Here is a 21,067-nt window from a genome sequence, read left to right as displayed (position 1 = left end):
CAATAGACAAGAGTGGACATTTGTTGAGGCTTCACTAAGTAAAAGGGTCTATTTAAGCTCCCTACACATGTGTAGATCTCATCCAGTACTCACAATAAACTTACTAGTTAAATATTATTGCTATCGGCATTGAACAAATTGGTGAACTGAGGCACAGAGAGGTTAATAACCTCCTCCAGGTCACAGAGCACTTTCCATGACAACACACTACCTTGAAATTGTTGCCTCCAATGACTAAGGATTTATTTAGATTATAAACCACTCCCAAGGGGTAAATTTGCTCTGAAACACTAAGGAAGGGGCATCTAGAAAGCAATCTACAGGCAAGGTCTCTCCTCTGCTGCTTCATCCTCTCTCCCCATTGCCTAGATGATCTCCAACTTGGGAGGGGAAGGTTGCTGCTGCCTCCGAAGCAACAGGGCACAAAGTCCAGCCTCGGCCTTGCCCTGCCCGCTCACACAGGGGCATTAATAGGTAATGACTCTTGCGATGCGGAAGAGCAGGGCAGTGGAAACACAGAGGCCTGAGGCCCTTAGGAGCCCATGGGGCCTGAGGCAGAGGAACAGGGGCTAACCCAGGGGCTGAGTCAGACACCAGGGACCCTAGAGAGAATTCTTTCAAAGAGGCAAAGAGAAGTACCCCACGAGGAGAGGACAAAAGAGGACCTGACATTACTTTCAGCCCAGGGGCAGGAAACTGAAATCCAAGCCTGAATCATCCTGGGGTGGGGGATGGGCAGCTGTGCTCTTTCAACATGGGTTGCCTGAAATCTACACTCACCAGATGTCCTCAGGGGCTGAAATTTCTCCCCTCATGTCCCTTTGCAACTGGATGCGCTGGTGAACACTGTCTCATACTCCCCTTGCTATTCACCAGCCCCCAAACTCCTGCTTGAACTTCCGGTTATCTCTCACCCCTGGGATCCCCAAGGCCTCATTTTTAGAAGACGTCCACCAGTATGAGCTGCTCCCCACCAAGCCTTGATTCCAACACTCAGCAGCCAGTTGTCGGTAGTTACTAGTGTAGGGTCTGCTTCCCACCCACAGGGCCGGCAATTTGAGGGCACAGGCTGGGTCTGGCACAGAGTGGGTGCTCAAAACATGCTTCTAAAATGGACAACAGACTGCCAGTCCCCAACCCCAAACCCCTGGCTTTCAGCCCCTGTGGTTTCCACACTGGCTGGCTCCTTGGGCTCCCCTGGGCCTCTGTGTGGTGAGAGAGGGGTTAAGCATCCTGAACTTGCCTACCTGCGCTCTGCCCCTTCAGGCCTGGGAAGGCGGTTGGCTTGATCTAAAGACACTGCCTCTTTGGGCAGGCCTCAAGTTACTGTCACCCATCCCTCAGGCAGGGCCTGTAGGTAGCTCCAGACACCCCTGGCTTTGCCCTTGGGCTCTGAGGCATCCTCAGGCCTGGTGGCGAGGTCCACTGGGTCTCTTCAAATGGTCCTCTTTGACCTCAGGGCCTCAGTGACTCCTGCACTGCTTTGGAAACAGTTCTGGAAAGCCTGGGTGAAATCCAGTGTCTTTCAGTGATGGTCTCTGAGGATCCTGGGCCACCAGTGAGGCCCCTCACTGGGACACAGCAGGGGAGAGCCAGAAGGATCTGGCTGACTCCCTGAACCTCCACCCTTCCTCCCACTGCCTCCTGGCCAGCATCGTTACCTCAGCTACTTTTCAGGCCCTAAGAAATGCCCTTAAGTGGGAAAGGGGCTGCCTGAAGTTCTTCTAACTGGAATTTGGAGGTCAAATGACAGAAGGAAGCATCCACTTCCCCTCCCTACCAATCCTCACCTCTCAGACACTACCCCAGACCCACTCCACACGATCCAACAGCTCAGAGCTGGGAGCACCAGGGGCGGGGGTGGGGTTGCCCACTATGAGGTATCTCAGAGAAACATCCTGTGTCAGGCCAAGACTGGAAGGAATTCTAACCCCAGAGAAGTCCCAGCCCTGAGTGCAGAAAGGACACTTTCAGGAGATCAGTTTAGTGCTTCCTACACCTAGAGTCCCAGTGCTCCTCCCTCATTTTACTGGGGATCCCTGCTGGCAACCAAACGACCCTTGGGGTCCCAGCCTACCCAGAGCCCCAGGCCCTGCTGGGAAAGGGAGGAGTGGTGCCGAGGCTGTCTACTTCCCACCCACTCAGCCCCGGACTCCGGGGTCCGGGGCGCTTGAGGGGCCCCTGGCAGCTCTGACCTTGTGCCGGAATTCTCGGGCCACCTTCCGGTCCATGGCTGGGCCAGATCGAGCCGCCTGCTACACAACTAGCTCCTTAGGGTGCCGGGTGCCGGGGGGTGCCGGCTGCCGGGTGCCGGGCTGCCTTGAGCCTGCAGAAGCGGCGGCCGCGACAGGCGGGGCCTGGGGTGGAGGGGCGGTGCCTGGGGCGGTGCCTGGGGCGGGCAGGGCGGGGCCGCGGGGAGGCGCGAGGCACCTGTTCTGAATCTCATTGCCTCTCCCTGACGCCCTGGAGCAAACGGGCTGGAGTGTGTGTCTGTGGTGGTGGCAGCGGTGGTTGGACTTGAGGCTGGCGCTGCTCTTGGAATGGCTCCCAAACACACACGGCTGAGAGTTCCGTCACCCTTTGCCACGCATCTCACCTTCAGTGTACACTCCATCATAGCCTCCTCCGTGGGCTCTTCCCACTTGGAAGAAATCTTCTGTTTCTGAATTCCTTGGGGCTGGGGCCTTATTGTGGCCCACAGGAGACAATCAGCAGGTGGCCAGTGCCCCTTCTTAACTGACTTCCCCTCCCACTTTCCCCAGCTCCCCTCCAATACACACACACACACACAAGTATGGAAGTGCCTGGCAATGACATCCTGATTTACAGCCGACCTTTATCCAGGGCCCAGGCCCCATCTGGTTCATTTGATTCAATTCAACCAAGTTTGCTCGACTCCTAAGTCTGGTGCTGGGGTGCAAACATGAACAGGAGCCAAGCCTGGGACACACGGAGGGGAAAGACGGGGCCAGGAGAGGGGTGATAACACACGTGAGTGGAAAGAGTGGGCACCTTTAATTATGGAGCTTGCTCTTGGATTTAACCCAGGGTGAGGGCCTGCTCTGTTTGCATCATGTCAAGGGTCAGGGGACAGGGGACAGGAGATGAACAGCAGCCTGAATCAGTGAACCACTGTAACTTCAGAGGCACCTAAAGACCCCCTCCTTTGCAGCCCACCACCAATAGCTGAAGTTTTGTGAGCAGACTATTTTTGTTTGGGAATAATTATTACCTAGTTTAAGATGTAAATCCTTCCTGGAAAAGAACCTTAAAATATCATCCATGTTCTCCCCGTAGTATTAACTAGTTAAGTTGGAGATAAAAGATCTGTGAGATTTTCAAAGACCCGGGAAAGACGCACAAAATATATTCCCCTCCAATTTAATTTGTTGATTTTCTGCATGTCGTCATATGGCTGTTTTTTGTATATAGAATCCAGGCAGAGCAGCAAATACCTTTCTGAGGGGGAATGCCATCCACTGGCACCCCAATCCTTCTTTTATGTGACCACCACCCCCTGCAGACTCTCTTCTTTAAATGCTTCCCTCGTGGTTTTAGGCACAAAACTTAGTCCTGATTCTCCTCTCCTATCGTTACTGACTCCAAGCTCGTACTGCTCGCTGCACAACAGGCCAATAATTTGAGAGATGAGTTGTTGGGGCAAGGAGCAGTGACTTTATTTTTAAAGCCAGCAGACCAAGAAGATGGTGGACTAGTGTCCTGAAGAACCATTTTCCCCGAGTTAGAATTCAGGCTTCTCTTATCCTGAAAGGGGAGGAAGGCTTCTTTTATACTAAAAGGGGAAAGGGTGTGGTTGGTTGTTGCAAACTTCTTGGTGCCAATCCTTTATTCTTCTAGCTGTCCACGTAGGTCTGGATCACAATGTTCCTATAAAGAACCAACAAGACAAATGCAATTCTCTGTTCTGAAACTTTTTATTTCTATATGTATGGGAAAGTGTTATACCTTTAAAGGTCAGATTCTTGAGAATGGGCTATCTTGTATATTTCAGGCTTTTGGCAATATGTTTAACTTGTAGCAAAAGCAATAGAATACAAAGGTTAAAGTAGAAGAAACAGCTTCAATATGGAGTCAGATTTGTTCTTCCCTATTACACTGTGAATGTTCCTTTTCAAGCTTCCTCTGAGACAATCCTGCCCTCACCCATTCCTTAACCAGTGTTCTTTAAGACTTCATCCTTGGCTCTCTCCTCTTCATCTTCCCATCTAAGCCATGGCTTCAAATACCTCATGTGGGGATACCTATCTGTGCTTTATTTACCACTATATTCCCAGAATACTGTGTGGTAAGGAGAAGATGCTCAACAAATTTGTTGAGTGGATGAATGAATGAATGCATCCCAAATGTATACCCTTGCCCTGGAGCTCATGGAAGCCAATACTATCCTCCTCCTTCTCCTCCTCCTCCTCATCTAGGAGGCCTGGCATCTAGTTGGTGTTCTAACACTTAGTTGGCCAAGTGAATGAAGCAAACTTTCCCAAGGCTTTCAGGCCCACATTTCTACCACTTTAAAATTCCTCCTGGACAGAAAGGGTGTCTTGTTCACAAAACTAAGGTTGTTTTTGTCAAAGACTGGCCTTGATGGGACCAATAATATGGGAGTGTGAGGCACTTCTGTCATTCAGTCAACATTTCCCGAGCTGGGGCCTGAGCTAGTGCTGGACATACAGTGGACTAAGGCATGATCCATTCCCTAGAGGTGCTCAAAACTGGGGGTAGCTGGGGACTTGGGGACTCAGGGGGAGTGGGTAGTGGGGAGTGGTGGGAGCACAGCTAGAACTTCTTAGGTCTGAGCCCTGGTTCTGCCACTGACCACTTAGCAGCATGTCCCAGGACCTCTGTAAAAGGAGCTCATAGGACCAGACTCATACCAGCATCTTGGGTCTCTGGTGTAAGGGGCTTCCGGTACCCAGGTTCCTGAGCCAGGGATGTCTGAGGAGCAAGGGATGTTGCAAATTGCACAGACTGCCTCCTTGCTCCCCGCAGAGACTTAGGGCTGAGTGATCTGCATCCAGCCTCCACTGGGGAGGGGCAGCCTGAGGCCAAGAAGGGCAAAGGCGGGGCCACCGTCAGGCGCCTAAATTATGGTAATAAGCTGGGCAGTCCTGTCACTCTAGCTCAGGGCGGAGCCAAGAGCCTGGGAGGCGGAGCCAAGGGAACCCTGGGTCAAGAGAGCGAGAGGGAAGGCGGCCTCCAACGAGTGGAGGTGTGACCCTACCTTCGCGGGAGAGGGAGTCGGGACCCCGGCTGTGCGCTCAGGCTTGCCAGTCCCTGCGCGCCCTTATGGGGGCCCCGGCGCCCGCATTCTGCCTGCTAGTCATTTGCGTCTGGCTGCCTCGGGGTGAGCCGGCTGGGAAGTCCCCGCCGCCGCAGTCTCTCGGTGAGGGGTGTGGACTAGGGGACGCCAGGGGGCTGGGGGAACTTTTAGCGGGACCGGCCTTGGCAAGTTGCAGAGAGGGAGGAAAGACAGAACGCTCGTGGGAGGGCAGGGGGACAGCCAGGCAGTGGGTCGGGGGAAGGGGACCGCAGAAGGAAAGAAAGGCCAGCCACAACCAGGGGAATGGCTCTCAAGCTGGGTGGGGTGGAAGAGACCCAAGGCGGGGGGTGGGGTGGGGAACCAGAGAGCCCTGGGGCACAGACAGTGGGAAGGAGGAGGGAGACCCAAGTTGGAGAAGAGCCGCCAGGGAGGGGGAAAGGATTTGAGAAGGCTGCAGGGAGAGAGAATGGGGGCGATGCCAGGGTATGGGAGAGGCTTCCTAGCAAGTGGGGAATGGGTGGTGGGAGGCCAAGCTTGAGTGGAGAGTAATCACCCTCCCCAACCGCAGCCCCCACACCCCGGGGCAATGCAGAGCTGCAGCCTGAGCCGGCCCAGGATCCCAGGTGAGTAGGCAAGAGTTTGTGGCTGCCCCACCCACTGGCTCCATCTTTATTCCTGGCATGGGTGACCCCAGGGGTTAGCACAGAGGGTGGGATGGGCCTGGGGGTGGTGGGGAGGCATGGCCCACTCCTATCCCCTCACCCATGCCAGGCTTGTTTCTCATCTAGCCGCAACCATCAGGAGGCGATCCTTGCCATGGGGGATGTCACAGCGGCGACTGGTGGCCAGGTAAGGGGAGGTCTGGGGAAGGGGGGCTTCACTGGGCAAGGGCTTATTTCTGTCTGGGTTTGAGGGTGGCAGGGAGCTCTGTAGGTTGCAGGAAGGATGTCTTTGCAGTTATTCAGAAGGGAACAAACAAGATTTCTAGAATGTGCCTGAAGTATGCAAATTTATAGGATACCTCTACTCCCACTTTCCTAATCTCTTAGGGCCCTATAGCCAGTTTAATTATTTAAAAATTGTTTTTTAGGGGAGGAGGGTGCAAAGGTGCTCTCAGGAGACAGATGAACTCTTTCCTCCCCTGGGTGAAAGTAGGAAGGTGAGGGTTTGGGAGAGTGGAGTCTCTTTTCCCTGCCTGGCCTGAGCCCTGCCAGAGGCCCCTCTTCATCCCCTGAGCAGTGCCCCTGCAATGCTGCCCTGAGAAGAGAGACAAAAATGGGGCCACCTGGTGGGATTTGCAAGGAAGGGTTGGTTAAGAAGCAGAGCCCTGAGCTGCCATGCTCTGAGTCTTGACCATTCCCTTTTGCCCGCCCTCCCTGGATCCTCCGTGCTTTAGGGAGAGGTGATGCTTTGTTTTCTCTCTTTGCCAAACTTCTTTGGTCCCTGGATCAGGTGACTCAGGTTCTCTTTCTAATCCTGGCCTGCATTTGTCTCCTTTCTACAACCATAGACATGTTACAAATTCAGCCCATCCAAAGCCAGGTCCCCCAGGGAATCTCAAGCCTCAGTTCACACACCCTGGCACTGGGGATCAGCTCTGGGGAGCAACTTGTGTCAGCAGCATGGGAGTATCATTTATAAAAGAAAACAGTATGTCCCAAATACCTGCCCTTTAGAAATAGATATGAAGACACCAAGGTAGAAGGGGGCGTGCTTCTTTTCTTTTCTTTTTTTTTTTAATTGAAGTATAGTTGATTTACAATGTTGTGTTAATTTCTGCTGTACGGCAAAGAGACAGTTATACATATATATATATACATTCTTTTTAATATTCTTTTCAGTTATGGTTTATCTTAGGATATTGAATATAGTTCCCTGTGCTATACAGTAGGACCTTGTTGTTATTTATTCTATATCTAATAGTTTGCATCTGCTAAGGGCATGGTTATTTTCTAATGTCTGGATTACATGGGTTTTTTGTTTCTCTTTTGCCCATTTCTCCAGGCCCCAAGTTTTAGAATCACAGTCAGGTACAGTTTCAATTGAAAGATGATGTCGTCACTCTTTTTATTTATTTTACATTTTTTTCATCATTCTTTTTATAGATGGGGAAATTGAGGTGGGTGAATAACTTGCCAGGGCCCTCAGGGCACACACAGAGCGAGGTCTCCTGGTGGAAGCAGCCTGTTCCCCCATCATGAATGCCCCACCCGACTCCAGGAATCCCTATGCTTTAGTGGGGTAACGATCCTTCCCCCAGCACCTCATTCCCCTAGGGGGCTTCTTTCCTCGCTGGATTCCAGGATAGGCCTCCCCTTCTTTTCCTTGGGGAAACATCTAGACCAGGCAGCCCCAGTAGGTTTCTCACATTACTTCTTAGAGCAAACAAGGGGTTAGAATGGCCCTCCTTTAAGGTTACTGGAGTGGGAGGAGGGTGGGAAGGAATGAGGCTATCAGTTAGAAAGTAAACCTGGGGATCCTTTGAGGGCTTCTACCTGGAATGTCCTCTTCAGTAAGAGAGGGGGTCTCAGACCAGTAGCTGACCACCCTTCATCTCAATGGTGCCTCACTCTATAGAGCTCAGCCATTCTCCAGAGAACTGATGGTGTAGACCAGGAGTCCATGAACTTGGATGGGGGAAAAAATGCATTGTTATTTACAGGAAACTCAATGGGACTGAAATTTAGGCTTCCCTTTAATTATTACTAGACGCTACAGATCGCAGAATATTAGCAGTGTCTGTGACTTTCACCAGTAGAAATCACCTTGAAATTGCTGTTGTTATCGCCACATCTCACTTATGCTCACTGCTCCCAGACTCTGGCAGTGATGTGGCCTGCTGCTTGGTCTTGTGGTTTAATGTATTAATAAAGAAGCACCAATATTACTGTCACCCATTTTTATAAAATATTTGATAATTGCATTGCAATATGTTTGATTTGCTTTGTAATCTCCTGTTTTATTTTATGAATTTAGAAACCTTTATTCCAAGAAGGGGTCCATAAGCATCACTAGATTGTCAGAGGGGTTCATGGCATAAAAATGATGAAGGACTCCTGATCTATACTGAAGACGAATCATTTGGACAAGATTCAAAATTCTTCTCCAGAAAATGGCCTCGACTCTTTTGCAGCCCAGGCTGTCCACCCCTCACAAAACCCAGCTCAGAGGCCACATCTGAGAGGGGGCCGAGGAGGAGACAGTCACAAGCACCAAGTCCAATTAAGCTCTTTGGGTCTGGGGCATGTTAGTGGTGAGCCTTTCCCTGGCTGTTCTCTTCCATTGTCCATTGTCTCTGAGGCCCCATGAGACCGGTTATGACCAGGGTGGGAAGCCTGACTCTTGGGGCTCAGCCTGGGTCTGCAGGGTAAGGAGAGCCAGAGAGGACCCAAGAACCAGGGAGTGAGAACCAGGGAGTCAGAACGCTGATGCCTGGCCAAGGAGGGCCAGTGACCTCCCAGGGGGTCAGCAGGACAGTGAAGGGGGAGGTGATGGGTGCCGGGCAGGAGGTGAAGAGACTGGGCCTGCAGGAGGGACGAAGAGCTGGAGTTGGGCTCAAGGGACCTAGGGTTCTGAATACTTCCTGTGTTCCAAGTCCTTTACTAGGGGCTGGGGATTCAGCCCAGGAATGTAGAGGTGACAGTGAGGGAGAAAACATGTGAGACAAACACCCTCAGTGTGGTTTGTGTCTCGCTGGCCCTGTGAGCAAGAACACATGTTCCTGTTCACTGCCCCTGGGCCAGGCCTGGCACCCATTCTGGAAGCTGTACAAATGAAGGGGCTGAGGCCCTGAGAAGGAGGAGCCTGCTGTGCCCAGGGTCCCAGTCCCAGGTGACATTAGATACCTTGGGCTGGAGTCCTCAGAGGGCAGCTAGCCACGTGGTGACTAAACACACATGATGTTCAGGCAGTCCTGATTTCAGACGGTTTATATCTCGAAAGACCATGCGTTGGGGTTACTGGTCTGGAAAATAGGGTCTCAGAGGGGGCTTTGCCTGTGTCCTCACATGTGTCGTATCAGGTAGAGTCCTGACTCAGAGCTGCATACTGAGGACAGCTGGTGGTGATCTGTGAGGCACTGTTTTTGCTATTAGAAGAGCCCAAAAGGGTGGGGGTGGGAGTGGGGGTGGGGATGTCCCCCTGCCCTGGGGTGCGGGGCTGCCTTTGTTTCTTAGCTCTGCCCCATGTGGTTTCTGTGGTGAGGAGGTGTCGTGTTTGTTCTCCAGACAAGACGGTTTTGTGCTGAGCTGTGGAGGACACGACGGTTTACTAGGGAGGGAGAGAGTTCGGGGTGGGGGGGAAGACTGGAGCATGGAGGGGAGGGGGTGTGTTCAGGCTTACAGGCCTCCCCAGCCTGCCACCGAGATGCTGCTTGGGAGGGTGTAAACCAGGCCTCCCTCCTCTGGGCCTAGGGCAGGCCCGAAAATCCTGCCTTCCAGGCCCCTCAGAGGTGGGTCTGGGCAAGTGGGGTGACCGTGGCACCAAGCAGCAGGGGGCCTGCCTCCCTCCAGTGATGGACAGGAAGGGCTGTGACCTGCAGGAAGGCTGCCCTCCCTGAGGTCAGCCCTTGAGTGCCTTCTCCTCCTTCTCCTGTCTTTGAAAGGAGGCTGAAGCCCTGGACTCCTTGGCCATGTCTTCTCGGGAAAGGCGACTCCATCGGGCCAAATGCGCACCGTCTTGTAAGTGCCCCCTTCCTGTGGCCCGTGGGAGGCCCTGGCCTGCAGAGAGGCCTGTGAGTGCAGCCAGGGGCTTTTCTCAGGGCCTCCTGGGACTGCTTTTCCTTGCATGAGGTCTCTTTCCAGTGTCCCCAGCCCCAGCCTCCATCTCCACTCTGCTTTCTCCTTCCTGTTCTCATGACCATGGCCCTGCAGCTGTCCACCTCAGACGGTCTGACTCCAGGGAGATTGAGCTTCTTGTTTAGTGGTTGTTTTTCCCTCTTTACATCACCCTGTGTCTATAGCCTCTTTTGACTTTCTGTGGCCTCTCCCCTCGCCTGGCGTCGGTCTGTGGCCGCTCTTCTCGCATCATGGCTCCTTCCCTCACCACACTCTGCTCTGCTTTGTCCTCTCTTGCTCTGTGACCTTCCTTTCTACTACATTCCAAATGTGAGCCCCTTCCCCTCCCTTGGTTTCCGCCTTGGACTCTTCCCCGGAGCTTACGGAGCTGCGAGGAAGAGCAGTACGTGAAGATCTCTGGGCAGTCTCCCTGCTCACCCCACGTGTTCCGTATTCGCCTGGTGGCGAAGAACTTTTAGCTTAGGAAGCTGAGGGCCCGGGTGGGGCTGGACTGGGGGCCACTTGGTAGGTCTTGAAGGAAGGTACTCAGTCCCCACCCCACACCCTGCCAGGGAGGGGATGGGGCAGCTGTCTGAGGCACCCTGCTCCTGCCCCCATTAAAGCCAGCTACCGAGGAAAGTGGGGGCTCCCTGTGATGGGCGTCTGAGTTCCACGTAGCTCTGGGAGGGCTGGGACCTGGGGAGGCACTGCGTCACTGGGTTCTGCCAATCTTAGCTTGATGGGAGGTGCCTACTGTCTCCCTTGCAGACTTGTTCTCCTGCTTCAACGGGGGTGAGTGTGTGCACCCGGCCTTCTGTGACTGCAGACGCTTCAATGCTACTGGGCCGCGCTGCCAGATGGGTGTGTCTGGGCTCCGTTCCACCTCTGGGAGGGGTCATGGGTACAGGGAAGTCTGTGGGGCTGAAACTCGGGGGTCTGGGCTGGAGGGGAAGAGGGGTGGCCCGGCCAGGGCTGGAACCCACAGCTCCTGGCTCGGTGCCCACTGCTGCTACACAGACAGCTTCTTTTTTTCGCTGGCTCAGTGTACAATGCTGGCCCAGAGCGGGACAGCATCTGCCGGGCATGGGGACAGCATCACGTGGAGACATTTGACGGCCTCTACTACTACCTTTCTGGGAAGGGCAGCTACACCCTGGTGGGGCGCCATGAACCTGAGGGGCAGACCTTCTCAGTCCAGGTGAGGCATTCCCTGCCTGTGCAGGAAGGCTCCACTAGGACCTGGAGACTGGGCTGGCCTGGGCTCTGCTTGTCACACTTAGAGACACCTTCCTTCCCCCTTCCAGCGCCCCCAAGGGCGTCTGCACCCGGAGGGAGCTGAGGGCTCCACGGTTCTCACTCACCCACTCACTCCTGGTTGCCCCTGGCCATTCATTCACTTAGTTTCTTCTTCACCAAGTATTCATTAAGTGCATAATTGTACTCTTTTCCTGGCACAAGGCCTGGTGCTGGCCCTGTGAACATCAACACAGATGCAGTCTCTGTCCTCATGGAACGGGGAAAACAGACGTCAAGTCAAATGAATCATCTCAAGTGCAACTGAGTGCAACAGAGAAGTGCCAAATGCTAGAAGAGCATGTGATGGAAAACTAACCTTGCTTGTTGGGAAGGATGGTGATCAGGGAGGGCTTCTTGGAGGAAGTGATATTTAAATTGGGATTTGAAGAATGAATTAGAGCTAGCCAAGTGAAGGGGTGGGGCGGACATGAGAACATTCTAGGTCAAGGGAACATTGGGTGCTACAGACCTTAGATAAGAAAGAACATGGTGCCACAGAGGAAATGGTAGAGGTCCTTGGTGACTCACTTCAGGGTGACTTCCTCTAAGAAGCCTTTCTGCATGCTCTGACCTCCTGAGAGGGCTCAAGGGCTCCTTTCTGTGGAACCGGGGTTCTGCATCATTACCCTGTCTTTGTGCTTCTCTTACAAAGGTCTGTTTCTGGGGTGGTCTCTCCAGATGTAAGCTTTCTAGGCCAGGGACCATGTCTTTTCCACTGCTGTCCCCAGTGCTTGGATTCGTGCTCAGAAACAGTTTGTCTTGTACATGAACATGTGTGATGTGAAACTCACTGTCGGGCAGACCTGGTTTTCACATTTACCCTGTGTGTTGAGTGGCCAGTCACCTTGGCACAGGTCTATACCTGGAGAAACGTCTACTTGGGGAGCCAGCTCTGCTGGAGGGCACCTTGGCCAGTGCTGAGTTAAGGCCAAGGCGTTGGGAGATCGGGGAGATCCTGGTGCTCAGTGTCACCCCTCTGCCAGCTGGCTGTGCCCCTTCTTGTCTCAGCCATAGACCTGCCAAGAGGCTGCCTCAGAGCCATGCCCTGGATGGCCTGGGGGCCCTGACCAACTCTCCCCTCTTTGCCTTGGGGTGTCATGGGTATCACACATCCGAGTTTTTCACCACTGTCATTTCATGATGAATGTTGCAATTACTTAGACCGATGGGGTGCCACACACATTTATGGGTTATGAAATGAACTTAATGAGTCATAACCAGTAAAAAGGAAGACGAAAGAAAGAAAAAAGAGAATATAAATAGAAAATATTGTAGGAATGCATTACCCATGAATAGTGGTGAATATTATTTTGTAAAACTTTTGTTTTATTTAATGTATATGTGTCTATATTTCTCACTATGGGTCATGGTCACAAAAGTTTGGAAAATATTTAGACTATGGAAAGGCTTTCACAGGTCATTTAGTCGAAATGGCTCCAGGCTGCTTAACCACGTTTAACGATAATCTAGTGGAAGGTTTGTTCATTCGTGGAATGGTTTCCCACATTTGGCAGAGACATGTTTTCAGACTCTCCCCTACACTCTGGGAGCCCCACCCCTCCCTTCCTTGGGTCCTGTGGCCTTGGATGTATAGGTTCTGTCTGAGCATGGGACAGGAGGCATGTATGCGACAGGCAGCACAGGAGTGACATGTGTGCCTGAGTGTGTAGGGGAGGGTCAGGCTGTATCTGCCAGGGTTGTGGTAAGAGTGTGTATTTATAGCGTGTGCATTGAGAGTGCCCTGTGATATACACATGAGATGTGTGTGTGGCTTGTAGGAGTGTGAGATGGTGTGAGTGTGTAACTAGGCTTTCAATCTGATGGAATAACCTGGGATGGATAAACAAAAAAGTCCAGAAATGAAAGACCGCACAATTGGACTAGAATCCTGGCTGTGTGTGTCCCTTCACCTGTCTGAGCACCAGCTGCCTCCTCTCTGAAATGCAGGTAATGAGAGCTCTGACCTCCCTGCAGTGCTGTGGGGACTGGGAGAGATCACAGAGGAAAGAAATGTGCTTGGCACGCAGCGGGCCGGCGATCAGCATTAGTGGAAGCTCAACAGGGTGCCCCTGGGCCCACAACCGGAGCTCGGGGCCAGGTGCGTGGCAGGAACCTGCACACTGGCCTCCAAACCCCCCCCCCCCCCACCAGGTACACAACGACCCGCAGTGTGGCTCCTCCCCCTACACCTGCTCCAGGTCTGTCAGCCTCTTCTTTGCCGGTGAGCAGGAGATCCATCTGGCCAAGGAAGTCACCCACGGAGGCGAGAGGTAACTCAACATCGTCTGCCCTGAGCTCCCCTGCTCCCTGGCATGGGTGGTGAGGGATGGTAAACATCTTCCCTCCTCAAGCCTGAAGGAAATTGTTTTCCGGGGGCAAACAGCGGCGTTTCCACCACCAGGGCAGTAACATACTGGCAGGCCAGCTGAGTTTCTAGTCAGCTGGGTTTGCAGAAAGATGAGTCCTCATAATTTTCGAGAACTCTCAGAATTTCCAGACAGTGGGTTTTCAGGTAAACAGCAGAGTTTCCCAGATAGCTAAGAATTCAGCACGATAAGCATGCTTAATTTTCTTTTTCTTTCACAAGTTGAAGGAAATCTTCCTGAATGTATCATACATAGTTCAAGTATCCTCAGAGCAGATTCTGAGCATCCTTTCACCTTCTTCTGATGGCATGGGCTCATTTTGAATGTCACTTACCTTCTTGGGAACTCAGGGATGCCTGAGGGACCACTCAAGGGGTGAAGTCCCAGCTTCCTACACCAAAAGGCCCCAGACTGTGGTCCTTACTGAAATCTTGATTGCATTTCTTCTTCACTGGCCTTTCCTTCCCTTGCTGTCCACTGCCACTTCATGTTGCTGTCAGGGGGACCTTCCTGCACTGACCTTTTCCCCTTTTTTATTTCCTGCTTCAGACCTGGAAACTGGGTAACCAGGCTTTCTGGGGCTGAGTATAGAATTGCAGGCCCAGGGGGTTCTCCTGTGAAAGAAACATTGGTAGATGGATCTTTTGGTACCAGCTTTGGCTTGTTAGACACTTCTGTTGTCTTCCTCCTGATTTTCAGCTGGGTGAAACTTGCCGGATTCCAGACTGGCTAGGAGAGCCTGTGCTGGTAAAACTGGGAAGGTGTCAAGATTGCTGTTGCTCTGCATCTTTTCTTTCATTCCCTGTTTGTCTCCTCTCTTGGCTTTTTCTTTTTCTCTTCTTATTCCTTTCTTGCTCCCCACCAAAAATATAAGCAAAATAGATGTCTGTTTATACCCTCTCTCCTGTCTAGGAGAAAGGTACTGGCAACTTCAGCCACTCTAAGATTTATTCCTGCCAGGGAAGTTGCATTTTTATTTATTATTATTATTTTTTGCTTTACTAACTGCACTTTGTTTATTGAAGTACTGTCAATAAAAAATACATCAATAATTTTTGTATAAAAAGTTGCCACTATTAGTGCTCAAAATCCCACGATTGTCCTCACTGTGATTCCAGATAGCAAGGGAAATTGCAATTTTAAAAAGCAATTTTTTTTTTTTAAGAGAAAGATGGGACCGGGGGACTCAAGACCTCTAGGATCAAGAGCCTCGCTGATTGATCCCACGTTAAAAAGCAATTTTAAAGCTCTGAAAACAAAAGAACCCCTTTCTAATTATGGACTTCCAGGCACCCAAGAAGTCAGGGGCAGGGGAAATAAGGACCTCACACCCTGTTGTATCAGTGGCCGAGGGGTGGGGAGGTGGTGAGGCAGATCCTGTGTGCATGGTGGGTCCTGCAGGTAGGGGATGGTGGGTCCTTTGGTGAAGGGACTGGGTTAGTGGAGGTCGTGTGGATGCCCTGAAGCTCTGAGCTGTGCCCTGCAGGGTCCAACTGCCACACGTGATGGGGAGCGTGCGTCTTCAGCGGCTTGCTGGCTATGTCCTCGTGTGGCATCAGTCGGCCTTCACGCTGGCCTGGGATGGCACCTCGGCTGTCTACATTAAAATGAGCCCAGAGTTCCTGGGCTGGACCCATGGGCTGTGCGGGAACAACAATGCCGACCCCCAGGACGACCTGGTGACCAGCTATGGTGAGGTGCAGGGCAGGTGGCCTCCAAGGGGTTTTGGTGGAGGTAGGGGGATAGGTCAGGCTGGGAGGGGAGGAAAGGGACTTGGGACAGAAGTACTAAAGACCCAGTGGGAGGCCAGGGGCCACTTCCAAGTGTGTGGCCTCAGGCATGTTTTAACCACACTGGACCTCAGTTTCCTCATCTGTAAAATAGTCATGATGCGAATTTCTACTAGGGTTGTGTGAGGATCTAATGGACACGTAGCTAGGTGGCACTGACCCTGCCAGATGTGTGGGAGATGGAGGGGGTTTGGGTGGCGGCAGGGCGCAGAGGGCCAGGGGGAGCCAGCAAAAGAAAGGCTCCAGCCGGAGTAGCAAGGAATTAAACTGAAGGGTTCAGGCCAAATCATGGCGGCTCTGGCCAGAAGAGAAGTGACACCTTTGAGCGGCCACAACACACTGAACACGTTACACGCATCGTCTCATATAGTCCTTGAAGTAGATTCACGAGGGGACTCTGCCCTGTTTCACACGTGGGGAACTCGGGCTCAGAGAGGTACAGAAGCTTCTCCAGGCTCACACATTCATTCTCTTTCAATTGCATGGTGTTGCTTTCCTGAGTTTAAAGCAGCAGGGAGCCACTCCAGGGAACTCGAGGGTCTAGAGCATTCTTGACTATTCTTACCAAACAGCTTTTTCAGGAGAATGGCTCCGTAGGGAAATGCAGTTTGGGATGGACGCTCAGGAGGCTGGGTTCTTCAACTCCTTACCTTCCTCTTGGCATCTCTTCAGCTCCACCTGCCTCCCCTAACCCCCCCCCGCCGTCCCCCGCCACGACCTGTGGTCATGCTAGTCCTCCTCTGCAGGGAAGCTGACAGACGACGTGGCTGAGTTCGTGCACAGCTGGCAGGAGCAGGCCCCCAACCAGCCTCCGGGGCCCACGAGCTCCTCCCTGCCTCGCCCTCCGTGCCTGCAGCAGAGCCCGGGAGCCATGCAGGTCTGGATCCCGGGGGGAGCCCCCCGCTCCGGCCCCCTACCCCACACCCTAGTGTCTGGCTTAGGTTGGTTTCCGTCTACTTCTGGGAAGTCATTGGCCGCAGGAGCCCAAGGTTGTTTGTGCCTGTGCCCTTCTGTCTGCTCCCTACCCGCCCCTTCCTCTCCCTCGGGCCCCGGCTGGGGTGCTGTTGGGACTGGTGACGTCAGAGGGCTGTGCGTGGCCCTGCCAGCCCCCAGCTCTGGCTCCTGGCCCCGGCCCCAGGGCGTGTATGACCGCTGTGAGGCGCTGCTGCGGCCCCCCTTTGATGCCTGCCATGCCTACGTCAGCCCTCTGCCCTTCACGGCCAGCTGTACCAGCGATCTCTGCCAGTGAGTGGGGAGCCAAAGGTGGGGGTGGTGTTGGGCGGTGGGGAGACCTCTCCCAGTATTGGGGGGGGACTCAGCCCGTGGGCCATTGAACTTGATGATCCCATGAACTAACAGATCTACTTCCCAAAGCTCTGAAATGCGTATCTGCACAGGTGGGACAGACCTTCCCCATTCAACGGAGGCCCAGAAATGGGGCCCGAGCCCCTCAAGGTCACATAGGTCAGGGGCGATATTGAGACTAGAGCCCAGGGTTCCCACCTTCAGTCTAGGGGTCTGTATACCTAGCTGCCTTCCCTGGCTCCCTTTCCCAGCTGCGTGGCGAGGAGGGGTGCCCTGCACCCTGGCAGTCTCTATCGGGTGCCAGGGGGCTGGCTTCAGGTTAGATCCTATTCCAGCGTGCCCCTCGGTTTCCCTGCACAGATCAGCAGGCGATGAAGCCACCTGGTGCCGGGCACTGGCGGAGTATGCCCGGACGTGTGCCCAGGCAGGTCGGCCCCTGCAGGGGTGGAGGAACCAGCTCCGGCCATGCAGTAGGTGCAGCCTGGTGGTGGGCAGGGAGGGATTCCGACGAGTTCTATCCTGGGGCCATTGGTGGCATTCTCAGGCCTCAGCTCAATGTCCTGTCCTGCTGCGAATCACAGTTTTCAGAGTGTTAAGCCCTGAGGTTTCATCCCCATGTGACAGATGGGAAAACTGAGGCTCAGAGAGGGAGGGACTGGCCTGGGGCCACTGGATGAGATTAGGGTGGTTCTCAGCGTCTCTCAGGCTCTCACTAATTTCCTGGTCACCTGATGCTCCCGCTGGGACTAGGGGAATCAGGAAAATCAAAGCCCTCCCACCCCACACCCTAGAGCTTGGGGTGGGGGCTGGGTTTGTTCTGGCGGAGCTGGGGCCAGAAGGGAGCTGGCAGGCCATACTGCTCCCTTCCTTCCAAGTGGTGCACTGCAAAGAGAAGGCCTTTATCTACAATGAGTGCATTGCCTGCTGTCCTGCCTCCTGCCAGCCCCGGGCATCCTGCGTGGACAGCGAGATAGCCTGTGTGGACGGCTGCTACTGCCCTGACGGTATGCAAGGGGTGGTGTGGGTGTCTGGCAGCATCTTCCTGGCCTGACATGGATGGGCATGAAGTAAGGGCTCAGAGGATGCCTGTAGAATGAAAGAAGGAGCAAACAATAAGTGAATAAATGAATGAATGGCTTAAGGGAGGTGAGGGTTGGGGCAGAACTGTGGCTCTTGAGAGGTTCATCAGGGTAGTTGATTTCATCGGGGCTGAGCTTTTTAAGGTGTGTAGGTGAGGACAAGTCATTCAGTCATTTATTCACTTGTCACACATGCATTTGTTTAAACATTCATCCACGTACTGTTTTCATGGTATATACATTTGCAACACATCTATAGTGTGCAGCTCACGTGGCTAGGCTGGGGGTTGGGATAAAAAATATAAAGATACAGTCATTGACTTTAGGGATCAGAATCGGGTTGCAGTGATGAGACACACACGTGACTCTAGTCTGAGGCAAAATGTGGTGAGGACCAGCTCAGGGGTTCAGACAAGAAGAGATATAGGGATTCATTTCAAGAAGAGAGGTCATCAGGGAAGGCTTCCTGGAGAAGGTGGCACCTAAGCTGGTTCTAGATGCAGTGACAGGCTTATTGAGAGGTGGGGAGGAGCAGCTAGCCACTATGCCAGTGGGTTTGTCTGGGGTGGGTTGTTCTCTGAGCAAAGGTCTGGGAGTGGATTATTTGCTCAGAGGGAATTCAGATCTGGGCTGAGCCAAGCATTTATACAGGAGAATGTTTGAAAGTGAGCGGGATGGTGAAAGAGTGTGGAGGAGGTGGTATTTATCACAGGCCCTGGAGAGCCATGAAAAGTTTGTGAACAGGAGTAGAGGCGAGTTCAGTGGACCTTTGCTATCACCCTAGGGCTGATCTTTGAGGACGGGGGCTGCGTGGCACCAGCTGAGTGTCCCTGTGAGTTCCACGGGACCCTGTACCCGACTGGTTCTGTGGTGAAAGAAGACTGCAATTCCTGGTCTGTGTCCGCTGCTGGGGAGAGGGGAAGGGGGAGGTGGTGAATTCCAGGGCTTTCTGTCAGGGCTGCCCCTCCAGGGTCTGGGAGCCCGACCACAAGGGGGCGCTCACTCAGCATCTCTGAGTCGCCGGAGATCTCGTTAGATCCACTCCGTGGGTGGAATCTCCACCGCCCATTTTAGAGCTGGGAAGACTGAGGGCTGGGCAGGAGCTCTGCAGACCCTGCCGTCTTCCGGCGTCGATCCTAGTCCTGGAAGGGTGAGCCCCTGCCTCCCTGGTCTCTGTGTTTCAGCACATGCGCTGCGGGCAAGTGGGTGTGCAGCACGTCTGTCTGCCCAGGTACGTCTGGCCCCACCTTGGACTCTGCCTCCTGCCTCTCGTCCCACAGCTTGTAGGGCAGGGGAGCTCTGGGGGCCAGGCCTGCAGGTGGAGTGGGGGGCTGTCGCTCAGTGCCATTGGCTCAGCCTGCCCCGCTTTGTTTCCTCACGGCCGCTTTGCCTGATTAAGGGGCTTTGCTCCACCCCCGTCAGGGAGGGTTTTTCACGGGACCCCTCCTGAGCATGGCGGGGCTTGGACCAAGACTGGTCTCCGCGCTTGGGGCCTGGTCTCCCGTCAGAGGGAGATGCCCAGGGCAGGGCTGTGTCTCCCTTCAGACAGGCCTGTGGCGGGGAGGGCAGGGGCGCCTCTCCCCAGTGACCTGGGCTCTCAAAGGCAAGGCCAGGCTCCAGACACTGCCCTGATTCCTGAGGACAGGGTGCTGTCTTCTCTTCACGCTCAGAGCTGCAGGGCCGAGGCACTCCCCGTGGGGCAGCTCCCCTGGGTCAGCTGCCTTTCTCTGCCCCTCAGCCGAGTGTTCAGTGACGGGCGACATCCACTTCACGACCTTTGATGGCCGCCGCTACACGTTCCCCGCCACGTGTCCGTACATCCTGGCCAAGAGCCGCTCCTCGGGCACCTTCACAGTGACGCTGCAGAATGCCCCGTGTGGCCTGGTAAGGGCTGGGACCCCGGGCCTGATCCAGCCAGCTAGAGAGGCTAGGGATTTAGGGCAGGGCCTCAGGTCCTTCCACAGCCCACTCACCCTGCTGTCCACTGTTTCTGGGCAGAGCCAGGGGGCAGCAGACTGGGTTCTGGCTCCAGAACATCTGCTAGCGGAGAGTCACGTCCCTGTCCCGGGCCTCATTGGTTTTTTAGTTTGTTTGTTTTTGTTTTTTAAAAAAAATTTTTATTGGAATATGATTTATGATGTTGTGTTAGTTTCAGGTGTACAGCATAGTGATTCAGTTATATATATATACACATATTTATTGTTTTTCAGATTCTTTTCCCATATAGGTTATTACAGAATATTGAGTAGAGTTCCCTGTGCTATACAGTAGGTCCTTGTTGGTTATCTATTTTATATGTAATAGTGTGTGTATGGTAATCCCAAGATCTTAATTTATCCCCCCGCCCTGACTTCCCCTTTGGTAACCATAAGCTTGTTTTTGAAATCTGTGAGTCTGTTTCTGTTTTGTAGATAAGTTCATTTATATCATTTTAAAAAATTAGGTTCCACATATGAGTGATACCATGTGATATTTGTCTTTCTCTGTCTGACTTACTTCGCTTAGTATGATAATCTCTAGGTCCAGCCAATGTTACTGAAGATGGCATTATTTTGTTTTTTTTTAATAAAATTTTTATTAGGTTATCTTTTTTATACATATTAGCATATATATGTCAACCCCAATCTCCCAATTCATCCCACCACCCCCTACCCCCGCTCTGCCCCTTCGGTATCTATACATTTGTTCTCTACGTCTGTGTCTCTATTTCTGCCTTGCAAACCGGTCCATCTGTATTGTTTTTCTAGATTCCACATATATGCGTTAATATACAATATTTGTTTTTCTCTTTCTTAGTTACTTCACTCTGTATGACAGTCTCTAGGGCCATCCACCTCTCTACAAATGACCCAATTTCATTCCTTTTTAATGGCTGAGTAATATTCCATTGTATATATGTACCACATATTCTTTATCCACTTCCCTGTTGATGGACATTTAGGTTGCTTCCATGTCTTGGCTGTTGTGAATAGTGCTGCAGTGAACATTGGAGTGCATGTATCTTTTCGAATTATGATTTTCTCTGGGGATATGCCCAGGAGTGGGATTGTTGCATCATATGGTAGTTCTATTTTTAGTTTTTTTTAAGGAACCTTCATACTGTTCTCCCTAGCGGCTGTACCAATTTACATTCCTACCAACAGGGTAGGAAGGTTTCCTTTTCTCCACACCCTCTCCA

At 52.8% G+C, this 21,067-nt stretch overlaps 2 protein-coding genes across 3 annotated transcripts in view; one reads left to right on the top strand and one right to left on the bottom strand.

Moving 5' to 3' along the window:
- USH1C (USH1 protein network component harmonin) overlaps nucleotides 1-2,272 on the bottom strand; it is a 49,983-nt gene extending 47,711 nt beyond the window's left edge. Inside the window, exon 1 of one of the 2 annotated variants that reach the window (XM_057749719.1) lies at nucleotides 2,196-2,272. In XM_057749719.1, the coding sequence (XP_057605702.1) occupies nucleotides 2,196-2,231 (36 nt within the window). In that variant the 5' untranslated portion in view covers nucleotides 2,232-2,272. The remainder of the gene's footprint in view (nucleotides 1-2,195) is intronic. The other variant, XM_057749718.1, reaches the window with a different exon arrangement.
- A 3,032-nt stretch (nucleotides 2,273-5,304) lies between these two features.
- The window catches only part of OTOG (otogelin), an 80,591-nt gene continuing 64,828 nt past the window's right edge, over nucleotides 5,305-21,067 (top strand). Inside the window, exons 1-15 of the mRNA XM_057749336.1 lie at nucleotides 5,305-5,401; nucleotides 5,847-5,901; nucleotides 6,067-6,127; nucleotides 9,882-9,957; nucleotides 10,822-10,914; nucleotides 11,097-11,251; nucleotides 13,501-13,619; nucleotides 15,202-15,407; nucleotides 16,252-16,382; nucleotides 16,644-16,750; nucleotides 17,171-17,280; nucleotides 17,686-17,814; nucleotides 18,674-18,782; nucleotides 19,074-19,120; nucleotides 19,628-19,773. Coding sequence (XP_057605319.1) covers nucleotides 5,305-5,401; nucleotides 5,847-5,901; nucleotides 6,067-6,127; nucleotides 9,882-9,957; nucleotides 10,822-10,914; nucleotides 11,097-11,251; nucleotides 13,501-13,619; nucleotides 15,202-15,407; nucleotides 16,252-16,382; nucleotides 16,644-16,750; nucleotides 17,171-17,280; nucleotides 17,686-17,814; nucleotides 18,674-18,782; nucleotides 19,074-19,120; nucleotides 19,628-19,773 — 1,641 coding nt within the window. The remainder of the gene's footprint in view (nucleotides 5,402-5,846; nucleotides 5,902-6,066; nucleotides 6,128-9,881; nucleotides 9,958-10,821; nucleotides 10,915-11,096; nucleotides 11,252-13,500; nucleotides 13,620-15,201; nucleotides 15,408-16,251; nucleotides 16,383-16,643; nucleotides 16,751-17,170; nucleotides 17,281-17,685; nucleotides 17,815-18,673; nucleotides 18,783-19,073; nucleotides 19,121-19,627; nucleotides 19,774-21,067) is intronic.

Source organism: Hippopotamus amphibius, chromosome 9 (assembly GCF_030028045.1).
Source record: "Hippopotamus amphibius kiboko isolate mHipAmp2 chromosome 9, mHipAmp2.hap2, whole genome shotgun sequence".
Lineage (NCBI taxonomy): Eukaryota > Metazoa > Chordata > Mammalia > Artiodactyla > Hippopotamidae > Hippopotamus > Hippopotamus amphibius.
This window is presented reverse-complemented; position numbering and strand designations above follow the sequence as displayed.